Source organism: Equus przewalskii, chromosome 13 (assembly GCF_037783145.1).
Source record: "Equus przewalskii isolate Varuska chromosome 13, EquPr2, whole genome shotgun sequence".
NCBI classification, from domain to species: Eukaryota; Metazoa; Chordata; class Mammalia; order Perissodactyla; family Equidae; genus Equus; species Equus przewalskii.
In genome coordinates, this window is record NC_091843.1 from 28,436,922 (window position 1) to 28,448,953 (window position 12,032).

Below are 12,032 nucleotides of genomic sequence, written 5' to 3' on the forward strand. Positions count from 1 at the left end.
CGTGTGTTGTGATATGACCACATCTCTGATCAAAACCAATTGTTTTTGGGAAAAAATCTGATTTTTGCTTCAGTTCTTAGTCTATACCAGCTGACATGAGATTCTCTTCAAGGCTTTGAATCAGAATAATAAGCAGGTTTGCTTCACTCAGCAAAGGTGAGGATACTGTGATTGCTCTTTTGGAGTAAGAATGAAGTACAGGAAAAAGGACCTTGGACTGGGAAGTTGATCACCATAATGAGGCATTGTTTGGTAAATGATGCCAGGCCATATTCAGCGCTCAATAAATATGGAATGCACAAATAAAAGATATATTTTTAAATTCTTAAAATCTTGTGTCAGTCATATACAATAAGTTGAGGCAATATTGATTTCTTCTCTATAAAGTAAGTATATTCTATTGACTCAGGTCAAGAATGGAATGGTTTTTAAAAATCATTTATTTATTTTTTATTGCAGTAACATTGGATTATAACATTATATAGCATTCAGATGTATATCATAATATATTTCAAATTCTGTGTAGATTACATCATGTTCACCACCCAAAAACTAATTACAGTCCATCACCACACACATGTGCCTAATCTCCACTTTTGAACTCTCCTCTCCCTCCTTCCCCTATGGTAAACACCAATCCAATCTCTGATGCTATGTGTTTGTTTGTCATTGTTTTTATCTTCTACTTATGAGTGAGATCATATGGTATTTGAGTTTCTCCCTCTGACTTATTTCACTCAGCATAATACCCTCAAGGTCCAACCATGTTGTCACAAATGGCCAGATTTCATCATTTCTTATGGCTGAGTAGTATTCCATTATGTATAAATACCACATCTTCTTTATCCATTCATCCCTTCATGGGCACCTAGGTTGCTTCCAAGTCTTAGCTATTGTGAATAATGCTGCGATGCACATAGGGGGTGCATGTATCTTTACGCATTTGTGTTTTTAAGTTCTTTGGATAAATACCCAGCAGTGGAATAGCTGGATCATATGATAGATCTATTCTTAATTTTCTGAGGATACTCCATACTGCTTTCCATAGTGGCTGCACCAGTTTGCACTCCCACCAGCAGTGTACGAGGATTCGCTTCTCTCCACATCCTCTCCAACAGTTGTTTCCTGTCTTGTTAATTATAGCCATTCTGACCAGAGTGAGGTGATATCTCACTGCAGTTTTGATGTGCATTTCCCTGATAGCTAATGATGTTGAACATCTTACGCCATGCACAAAAATTAACTCAAAATGGATTAAAGACTTGAATGTAAGACCTGAAACCATGAAACTTCTAGAAGAAAACATAGGCAGTAAGCTCTTTGACATCAGTCTTAGCAGCATATGTTCAAGTACCATGTCTGACCGGGCAAGGGAAATAAAAGAAAAAGTGAACACATGGGAGTACATCAAACTAAAAAGCTTCTGCACAGCAAAGGAAACCATCAACAAAATGAAAAGACAACCTAACAATTGGAAGAAGATATTTGCAAACCATATATCATATAAGGGATTAATATCCAAAATATACAAAGAGCTCATACATCTCAACAACAAGAAAACCAACAACCCAATTAAAAAATGGGCAAACGATCTGAGCAGAGATTTCTCCAAGAAGATATATGGATGGACTGGTTTTTTTGAAAAGAGAGTTTTTGCATCAAAGCGTATGCTAGATGATGATCACTTCTCAGAGATCTCATAGGAAGCTTTCTTTCAGAGTTAGGAAGTTGAATTAGTTGAGCTTTTGAATTAGTTGAGCTTTATGATCCACTCCAACTCTGAGATTATGTGATTCAGTGAATCCTTGATGGAGAGAGAAAAATGTATTAAAACAAAACCAAAACAAAACAGACTTGCTTATCTCTGAGATGAAGGAATCTCGGAATTTCCTGGACACAGGTTCTCAGTTGAAATTCTAAAGATGAATGAATGTTCTAGGACCAAGAGAGGCTCTTGCTCCCATGATGCTGAAAGTGGCCAAGGGCAGTAAGGTGGAGTCAAGAGAAGTGAACTGCTATTATGAGCCTAGCCCATTTGAGGCTTGCATTATATCCTAGCCAGATGTGTCATCTCTATTAAGAAGTGGCTGCTTCCCAGAACAGGACCTAAGAACAGGTTTAAAAGGTTCAATGAATCATGGGAAAGATTTCCTTGTGAAAGATGACTACACAATATGACCCAAATTAATGCTATTTTACATTTGGATGGTGCATAAACAATTCTTAGTGCTTTCACATATATTATGTTATTCGATTCACGTCAGTCTGAGTTGGGTACTACCACCATCTCCAGTTTATAGAGGAGGAAATTGGTCTTAGAGAAGTTAATAACTTGCATAAGATATCAGGACTAATAAATGTCTGAAATAAGTCTTAAAGACAGGTTCCTGGATTCAGTACCCACTTTCTGCAATAGTGCTGTTTCCATGTGAGGCTGATGCAATGATCAGCACGGCTGTCAGTACCAGCTGTCTTGGCCCTTTACTCAGAGTCCTCATCAACTGGAAGCCTGCCAGATCTGGTTGTAGAGTACATGTGAAGCAGAGGAATCCATTCACCAACCTTGATTGACAAGGCTTAAGCAGTGATCCATGCTCTACAGAGAATGGCTTTCTCAAAAGTCCCAAATTTTGTGGTGCAAGTGAAGCTAGTGAGAGAGCTAGCTGAATATCTGTTGGAAATACACCTAGTCTCTGGAAGCTGCTTATTCAAATTTCCTAAAGGGAAGATCACTGGCATCCTTAAGCACAGGAATGAGGGTCTACGTGGATATCTTAAGAAACCACTGATGCTGAAGCTGGGCTGTTCCTGATGCTTTGGCCATGAATGCTTGGTCTCCAAACAGGGCTAACCCTCAAAAGCCAAGTACAGTTTGACGTATCAGAAGCTAGAGACTTCCATCGTGTTCAGTGTAAAGGGACATACTTAGCTAGTGATATCATCAACTGCAATGCCGTTGTCCAAAGAAAGGGAAGCATTTGCACTTCTCTCTATGCTAAGTCTTAGGAAGTAACTTACTTATCTTGAATCAAGATTTCAACAAAACATTCTTCACTCATGCTGTCTGCTAAATACTACAAGGACTCTTGACTCTGTAAAATGACAATTTCAGAGAGGCATTCAATGGCTCTATGACAAGACCACTGGCAGCTCCTGTTGCTTCTTGAATTCATGAGCTAGAAGGCCTTCTCTATAACACCAGTGGACATTGGGTATGGCCTGGGAAGGCTGTGTGACAGAGAACTTGCATTATCTCCCTGTAAATGAATAAAGGCAGCCAGCATCTGTTCAGATGAGCTGCTGTTGGGATAGGGTTTATGATGTTGCCTCGGGAATGCAGTGCAGCAGTGTTTAAGAGCTTGAGAGCTAGAGGGAAACAGAGCTCTTGTCAATCATAACTCACCACTTCCTATTCATGTTGGACAGCATATCTGTCTTTATTAAACCTTATTTTGCTTAAGCGAGGAAAAAGTAGAGTCATTCATTAACTTATTACTCTTTTTTTTTTTTGAGATCCTATCATGTTCCAGGATTAAATTAGGTGCTAAGTTTACCATGGTAAATATTATAAACACCTTCACTTATATATATATAAATTTATCATTAGGATTGTTTTGTGAATTAAATGAGATCATGATGTAAAACATTTAGCATAGGACCTGCTCCAAGGTTTTCTTCAACTATTATTAGTAAACTCAGGAGTCACACAAGAACTACCTTGAAAATACCAAAAGGGTTCTTAATTAGACTTTTTCTTTGTGGCTCCCAGGGCTATAGTTAGGGCAAATGGGGGGAGTAAATAATATGGGGTAAAGCTAAGCTTAATAAAAATAAGAAATTTTGATAGTAAGAGTTCCTCATGAATAACGGCCTCAGGAAGGAGTGAGCGCCTTCGCACTCACGGGGCCAAGAAGAAGGTGCATACATACATAGAATGTTTAAAGAGCAACAACCATCACCCAAATGCACAGATATCTATGCATATTTAAGAAACAGCACAAGCTGTATCTTTGAAGCCTCTTTTATGCCCCTTTCCTAACTCCCATTCATTACTGCTACTCTGGCTGCCAGCTCCCACCTAATTCTACCCATCTCCCTCTGTTCGAGCAAAGACGCCTATGCAACCACAGACCCTAGAAACACTTCTCCATCTGTGGAGGAATTGAGTTGCTTCTCCTATTCTCTGCCCTTTGCTAAATAATACTTGTCCCTTTTGTTATTTCGAGGCAATGCAGAATTTAGTTTGGGACTCAATGCCATTAGGATGTTGAATACACGGCTTTCAGTACATCCAACCTAAGTTTGTTTTGATGATCTTTTTTCCTGATAGTTTAAAGAATACATATATATGTCAGGCACTGCATACTATATGTCAAGCAGTGGAGAAACAAATAAGGAAATATCCGTTTAGACGCAAAGATGAACAGGAACCAATCCCCAGCTCTCAGGGAGCTCAAAACGGGAAGACATATTTTTTCTTTTCTTTTTTTAATCAAAAATGAAGATAACTTTAAAAAAGTCTTTCCAAAGTCCCTGACGGGAGCTTGTATATTTTCCTTTCATTGCACTCAGCTTCTTTGCTAACTTCTGTGGCTGTAATAGCGATGATCTGATCTGACAGGAGTTTCACAGTGCTGTCTCTCAGGACGGGCTAAGGCAGGGCTCAGGCAGTGATGATGGGGGTGGTTAGAGAGAGGGCTGTGAGGGCCTAAAACCTAAAATAGAACCACCCCTTGTGCTTAGAGGACAAATTTAAGACAACTACAGATGTTTGTTGTTACTATTTTTTAAATCATTCATTCATTGTGTGCTAACTATGTGCCAGGCTCAATATTATGTACTGTATGCACACTGGTTCATGCCAGTCTGTAAGGAATTGCTGTTGCCCCATTTCGAAATGCAGGAACTGAAACTCAGAAAGGTTAAACCACTAACTCAAGGTTATTAAGAGGTGGCAAATCTAGGTTTGACCTCAGGGCTCTCTGTCTCCAAAGCTCCTCATTATTATTCTTTTTTCATTTTTCTGCATTAAAATAAATTGAGATATAATTGACGTATAACATTATATTAGTTTCATATGTACAACATAATGATTCCATATTTGTATATATTGCAAATGATCCCCATCTTAACCATTCTATCCTACAGGCTTCACAAATAATTTCAGTCTGACAGGGAGGACACTGTCAATATGTAAGGGGTGTGGCAGCAAACAGATGGTGGTTCAGGCAATCTGTGGGCCTCGTAGATAAACAAGAAATACCTGAAGCCTAGACAGGCTGCCAAAACAGAGCTCTAGGTGACCAGGGAGATGACTGCCACAACAGAAGTCGGCCCATATTTTTGGATGACTGCCACTGGGCTCCATTTCTAGAAAAAGTAAAGTGGAGAGGAGGAAAGAAGCAGGGAGCACAACCTAGAAGCGTCAAGAACCAGAGCGTCGGGCTGCTAAGCTGGTTACAGAGGTTGAGACCTAAGGCTGGGAAAGCAGGGGTGGTTGGAATTGGGGTCTTGTGCAGACTTAATGAGATCCAGGAACTGGGCACACGGAGAATGAAACCCAGGAGGCTCACTTACTGTCTGATGATGACTCACGCGGGTCTTGGCTGGGAACGTCCTTAGTTGTTTCAACCTGGGAGCCTGTTTTTGAGTGTTAAATGTCTCATGTACCAGGAAATAAGCAACTAGGAGTCTGGCAACTGGGAATGATCGGATAGTTTCCCGAACTGTCCAGAAGCATCATTCAGAACTCTAGTAGTTATTTTCCAATGTTTCAGCTGGCTCTCTTAAAAAGCTTAATTTTACATTGACTCAGAGTTCCTTTTCTTAGGAAATTCTGAAAAGTTTTCAGGATGTGTCCATGTGGGTGTTTTGTTAAGTCGTGCATTTATAGATCTGCTTGCATCTCCTTGATCCGTACTCTTATTCTTAATTAAAATTCCAGAGTCAATGCTTCAGCTTGACTTTGTTCTCGGAGAGAGACATGAGTTACCTGTTCCAGAAGGACCGGTTTATTGGATGTGGTAGTGCCTCCTTTGCTTAAATATGAGGAGGAGCTAGTTGAAAATGAAACAGTGAGATTTCTTATAATTTGAGTAGGCTTCAAGTCTAGCAACAGGGTTTAGCAATGATTTAATGTTTTTATTTTATTTGTGCATCTTTAAATTTTATGGAAATTTTCTTTTCATGTTACAAATGACAAAGATTTGCAAGGTGGTGTTGCCAGAGATGACTGTAGTGGACAGGAATGTAATGAGAAGTTTTAGACTGTGGGTGTGCAAGGTAACTGCCGTCCAGGTCACTCCCCCACAATCTCTAGAAAAGCATTCATTGCTCTCTATTATTTGTGTGTCTGTGGACTCTTTTTATGGGAATTTGAAGAAACAGTTCAGAGTTTGGGTTGGTACAGAATGCTATTCATTCTAACGCCTGAGCTGGATCAGGAGTTGACATCTGACTTCAGGGTTATCTGGGATAAGACACCATAGTTTCCCTGCTTACTTGCTGATAGAAGTCAAATTTAATTCATTTTAATTTAGTTAATTTATAAAGCATTAAGTGAACACTCTCTTTATCTGTTAGCTTTTCAGAACTAAGTATTGCAAAGGGGTGTTTTCCTAACCTGAGAAAGAAGCAGGCCTGTATTTCAGGGTGTTTGACTTCTGGTTCCCACTACTGGTCTTAACTGGCCCCTTTTCTCCCAGGATGTGGCCTTAAGATGTTCTATCAGACATCAGCTCAAAGTGAGACAAATCTAGAAGATTCACTTTCTAAACAAAAATAGTCAGACAAATGTTTGTTTCACTTAGGTCTGCTTTATTCTACGAAGAAGTCAAGACATCATGGTGACAAGATTAGGCAATGTGGCATAGATTATAGGGGAGAAGAAATGTATCTCTTGTGAATTGGAGTCATAAGATAAATTCAACACCTTCCAAAGTGTACAAATTTAAGTTTGTGGTCAGTTTTCCTGCAGAAAGAAAATAGCAACAAATGAGAATTGCTGAGGCCATAGGCATTTCATTAGCATTCAAACTTCACCAACGAATCCCCAAAAATGGATCCAAGTTTCTCTACTGATTGACATTGTTATAAGGAGTGACTGTAATTTAGGAATATTTTAGCAACTGGTGCTGATTACATAAGGGTGATGCTCAAAATACATCACAGTTTATATCTCTGAAAACATATTTTAATGGATTTTTTTAATTTAAAGGAGACACGCATTTAGAAGCCTCTTTTCAGAAAAGATTGTAATTTTTCTCTTATTAAAAAAAGAACTGGGACAATATACCATATGTATTAGATGCTTGTTTTCATCATGTATGTTTTGAAAATACTTAAAAGGAACTATATGTTTCTATACATTCTAGTACTTCATTCATCATTTAATATTTTTTGAACTGATGCTAATTAAACTTGCTGATGATTACTTTGTAACCTTTAAACTACTTTTGGCTATTTGATTTTCTAACTTCAATTTTTGTTATAGCTCCAACATCTATTTTGTTGAGAAATAATATTCTGAAGGAGAACAAGTTCTTTAGGTTTTTCAGATATTGTCCCCTTTTATACCAATCGTTAGGGAGCTCTAAGATATCCAGCCTACTTGTTGAAGCTGAACAGTGAACATAGCTCATTCTCACAGATGTGAATGGGCATGCCTATGAAGAGGGATGTTCCTTGTCCCTAGAAATAATCAAGCATAGACTGTGAAGTGACTTGGTGACTTTTTTTGTGGAAGAAGTTTAAGATTAGATTACTAGGTGGAACCTTAAGACAATAGATTAGTAGGTGGAAGTTACACTCGATGACTGTTAACTTTCCTTCCAAATTAGAGATTCTAGGATTGTCTGATTCACTATTACTGCCATAATGTGTGGGGTTACAATGACACCAGGGACTCCCAAATCTTATCAATTGTGAGAATTCTGCTCATTAGAATCAACGTGAGACTGTCCTCACACTGCTTATGCCCTAAACTACCTCTTCTAATTGAGGTACATTTGTCTTAACACATAATTGTTATATCTTAAACATAGAAAAGAAAAATATTTCAACACTTACACAACTTCAGAACAAAAGAAGCAATCATTTCCATAAGTTTTTCCATCAGATCCACAAATTGGTGCGTATATTTCATAACACATTCTCTCTTCTCCTGGTGGTAACTTTTTATACTTACTGCAATCAACCTGAAGATACAGATTAAAAACCTTCAATTCCTTCTATCAAATCTTTATTCTCAGGATTTAGGATTTTCCAAGGTACTTCAGAGGGCTTTCAATGCATATATTTCTTATTCCAGTTGTCTCAAACCCTTTTGAGATCTATCAATTATAAAGATCTTTTGTTATGTCAGATATAAAATCATGAGCCAGCCCTGGTGGTCTATTGGTTAAGATTCGGTCTCTCACCGCCATGGCCTGGGGTTCATTTCCCAGTCAGGGAACCAACCCCCCCATCTGTTGGTTGTCACACTGTGGCAGCTGCATGTTGCTGTGATGTTGATAACTATCCCACCAGTATTTCAAATACCAGCTGGGTCGCCACGGTGAACAGGTTTCCGTAGAGCTTCCAGACTAAGACAGGTTAGGAAGAAGGACCTAGCCACCCACTTCTGAAAAAACTGCTATGAAAACCCTATGAATAGCAGCAGAGCACTGTGTGATACAACACTGGAAGATGAGATGATGATGCAAAAAGTCTGGGTAAGATTCCACTTGGTTGTACACAGGGTTGCTAGGAGTTAGAATCAACTCAGTGACACCAACAACAAATAAAATCATGAGTGATAAACTTCCTTATGGTACCTGGTAACCCAATCATAATTTATTTAAAAATAGACTCTTTCCCACTACTGGTTGATGCATCCATTGTCAACACACATGATATATTCACAAGTGCAACCATTCCCATGGGAGCACACAGAAGTGTCATTAGTTTTCTACATGTCTTGCTATTTCTCTCCTTGATTTAAAAAGTTCTATCTGAATGTAAGTGTGAGATGTATTACAGGGATAACTGCTATAGTTTTAAGAAGTAATACATCATTGGCAACTTTTACCTTTAATTATCAGTAACAAATTACTTGTTATACACTTCACCGATGTGTAGACTGACAAATGCATGTTAACATTATAGTTGAGAACCGCTGTTGTAAATTCCTGGAGCAAAACAAGCAAGGTGATGAGCTGTTTGTGGGAGCAAGTAGACATTACTAAGAAAGAATTTTCTGGGTTTTCATCTAGGAGCAAATTGAAGAGTGTAGACAGTAAAGTCAAACACACTGGAATTCAAATCCTGACTGTATGACCCTGAGACAATTATTTTACCTCTCTAAGCCTTAGTTTCTTTATTTGCAAAATGAAGGTGATAATGACTACATTGTAAGGTTAAAGTGAAAAATATGTAACTGAGAAGCTATCTGCAAAATGCTTAGCACTATATGACATGGAAAATACCCAATAAATAATAGCTATTATTTTTATCCTTTGGCTTTACTCCTAGGCTTACACAAACTTTGGCTCTATGCAGAGGGCTATACATTTCCAGCTCTTTCTGTCCCAGAGTTCCAGACATGATATTTTACTATTTGTTGAATATCTCCACTTGGGTAGCCTGAAATGTGCTCAAACTTAGAGTTGAATTCATCTTCCCATTCAGATGTTTCACTAATTAATTTATTCACTCCTTCAGTTACTATACTCCACGCATCTTCTAAGTTTTAGGGCTGAACTGAGTTCTGGCAATGCAAAGATTAGTAAGCATGGTGTAACATCAGAAGGACCTTGGAGACTATGGAGCAGAATGGACATTGCAGTGCCCCATATGGTTTACTTCCTCTCCTTGCCTGCTCAAACCCCAGTGCCAGGAATAATGTAATACTTACAGTGTGACCAGGAAACTAGCAAGGATTAATATTCATTAACCCTTGTCATTCTCACACAGCTACTCAATCATGAAGGATGGCTTGAATTCAGGCCTCTCTGACTTCAAAATTTATATTCTTAATTCTATTATTTTCCTTAATGGGTAAAACAAAAGACTCCAAGAGTCACCTCTGCCTTGGCCCAGGGTCACACAACTAAAAAGCAGTAGAGCTTGGACTAGAACCCAAATTGGCTGACTGCTGGTTTAAAATTTTTACTATCACACCTAGATATTCTCAACAATAGTCATTACTTAATGTGAGTTATGAAGGAAAGGTTAAAGTCAAATCTTCATTTTCTAAGATAGAGAACAAAGATGTGTGTGACCCACTTAAAAATTGTGAGAATCATGATTTGTTCTTTTTGAGCTTTCCAGTGTGCCAGGTACTGTGCTGAACTCTTTTCAAACATTATGGCTTTAAGTCTCACAATAACCTCATGAGATGAGTACTGTTGCCCAGGCCACACGATCAAGGACCTGGAATTGAAGCCCAGGAATTTATTGCTCTCAAGGGATGCTGGGTGGCTAACCACTTTGTTCTTCCACCTCCATTTTAGAAAGGTCTGTCTATAGCGTTTGAAATAAAACCTGTTTTGATATTTAAAAAGTAGCTCTTCTAAGAAGTAGAAATTTAATGAATATATAGTATTAAATATTTCCTTACTGATACTGGCTTTAAAATTACATAAAAGTACGACATTCATATCAAGATGGATGTACTGACCTGTTGACCTCTGGGTTTGGCACATTCTGCATCTGTAAGAAAAAGAAAGATAAGAGAAAATTAAATTAAACTCTGGAAGAACCTAATCTTATTAGAAAAATAAATCTTTGATTTGTGTTTCAGCTCTCAGCCCATCGTAAAAATATGACTCTCTTCAGAGCTGTGCATCAGCATAGCAAAGTTTGAACTTTGATACAGAGTTTTTTTTCTTTTTTGGAGCAGGATTAGCGTATAGCCAAAAGGATGGAAAATCTGCTATAATAATGAGGAGTTTGTCTTATTCTTTCTTACCTCATAATCAGAGCTTAGGAAATATTGAAAAAAAACAAGTGAGTTTTATATTTAGGAAGTGTCTGCCATTATGCAGCAGGCATAAATGGTAGAGGTTGCATCAGTGGTTGAAAATTCTAGGGAGGTGGATTTCAACTCAATAATGGAAGAAGAATAATAGTTCATGCTGCTAAACAATGGATTGGACTGTTTTATGAAGAAATGAGGTCCCTATAAATGGTGATATCAAGTCAAAGCGGAGCCTGGATAAACATTTTGCAAAGAAGTTACACAAAGTGTTTACATGGATAAGAACTTGGCTTCAGCTGACCATTTAGGTCCACTCAGCCCCTGAGATGATATGATTTAGTGATTTATTGGTGGAGACAAAAAAAATTTCAAAAAGCTTCCCTTGTTATCTATGTGATGAGTGTGTCCCACTATTCTGTGGGCAGAAGATGACATGAGCTATTGTCGTAGGGCAGTGTTATGAGGGAGATACTCACTGAAGATGGTTGTAAGTGCCAAAGCCAAGAGCAGGACAAAGGCTGTTCCTCTCATGTTGCTGAAGTGGCTAAGGGCAGTTAGATGGAGGCAGAAGAAGTGACTTTCTTGTGTCTGCCTACCCAGCCTCCTTGGGTCCTGCTTTATATATTGTCCAGAATTCCTGCCTGAATTGTGAAATAGCTATTTCCGGAAACAGAATCCTGGGAAGAAGTCAGAAACATCTGCTAGGTATGCAAATTCTTTTATTGTGAAAGACACATGCTTACACATGACCTTTTAATAATAAGAACCAATAAAGCTGGCCTTATTTCCCTCCCTTTCCATACTTAAAAGTTTGATTGCTTTCACGCGTGTTATACAATTTGCTCTTCATAACAAATCTCTCAGATAGTTATTACCATTTTCTTTGCTCTACAGATGAGGATGTGATGTCCAACAGGTTAAGTAATTTCATTGGGTTCACTACATATTCTTTGTTGTACCGCGTTTCCCAGGAACAGTCATCAGCATGGCAGCTTTATACGTTTTCTCATTTTCCCAGGTTCCCCTCTTTCCTTTTCTCTTAGCCAGCACCATATGGGAAATGGTGCCAGTTAAG

The 12,032-nt window shown here is 38.4% G+C and overlaps 1 protein-coding gene and 1 long non-coding RNA gene across 2 annotated transcripts; both read right to left on the reverse strand.

Moving 5' to 3' along the window:
* Positions 1-422: 422 nt before the first annotated feature.
* On the reverse strand, positions 423-6,016 carry LOC139075389 (uncharacterized). Its single transcript, XR_011525764.1, has 2 exons — positions 5,578-6,016; positions 423-1,804 (listed from the first exon to the last, which is right to left on the reverse strand). It is a non-coding gene; the product is annotated as an uncharacterized lncRNA (long non-coding RNA).
* Positions 6,017-6,795: 779 nt separating this feature from the next.
* SPINK9 (serine peptidase inhibitor Kazal type 9) lies at positions 6,796-11,584 on the reverse strand. Its single transcript, XM_008523327.2, has 4 exons — positions 11,434-11,584; positions 10,658-10,689; positions 8,068-8,195; positions 6,796-6,970 (listed from the first exon to the last, which is right to left on the reverse strand). The coding sequence occupies exons 1-4, from the start codon at positions 11,486-11,488 to the stop codon at positions 6,925-6,927; spliced, it is 261 nt and encodes an 86-aa protein (XP_008521549.1). The 5' UTR covers positions 11,489-11,584; the 3' UTR covers positions 6,796-6,924.
* Between the last annotated feature and the right edge of the window lie 448 nt (positions 11,585-12,032).

Bases quoted from the DNA above. Each gene is read 5' to 3' on its own strand.
- SPINK9 (XM_008523327.2), bottom strand. From the start codon at position 11,488: ATGAGAGGAACAGCCTTTGTCCTGCTCTTGGCTTTGGCACTTACAACC. The intron at 10,690-11,433 runs GTGAGTATCTCC...TTTTTCTTACAG, and splicing joins GGCACTTACAACCATCTTCA to ATGCAGAATGTGCCAAACCC. The intron at 8,196-10,657 runs GTCAGTACATCC...CTGTATCTTCAG, and splicing joins CCAAACCCAGAGGTCAACAG to GTTGATTGCAGTAAGTATAA.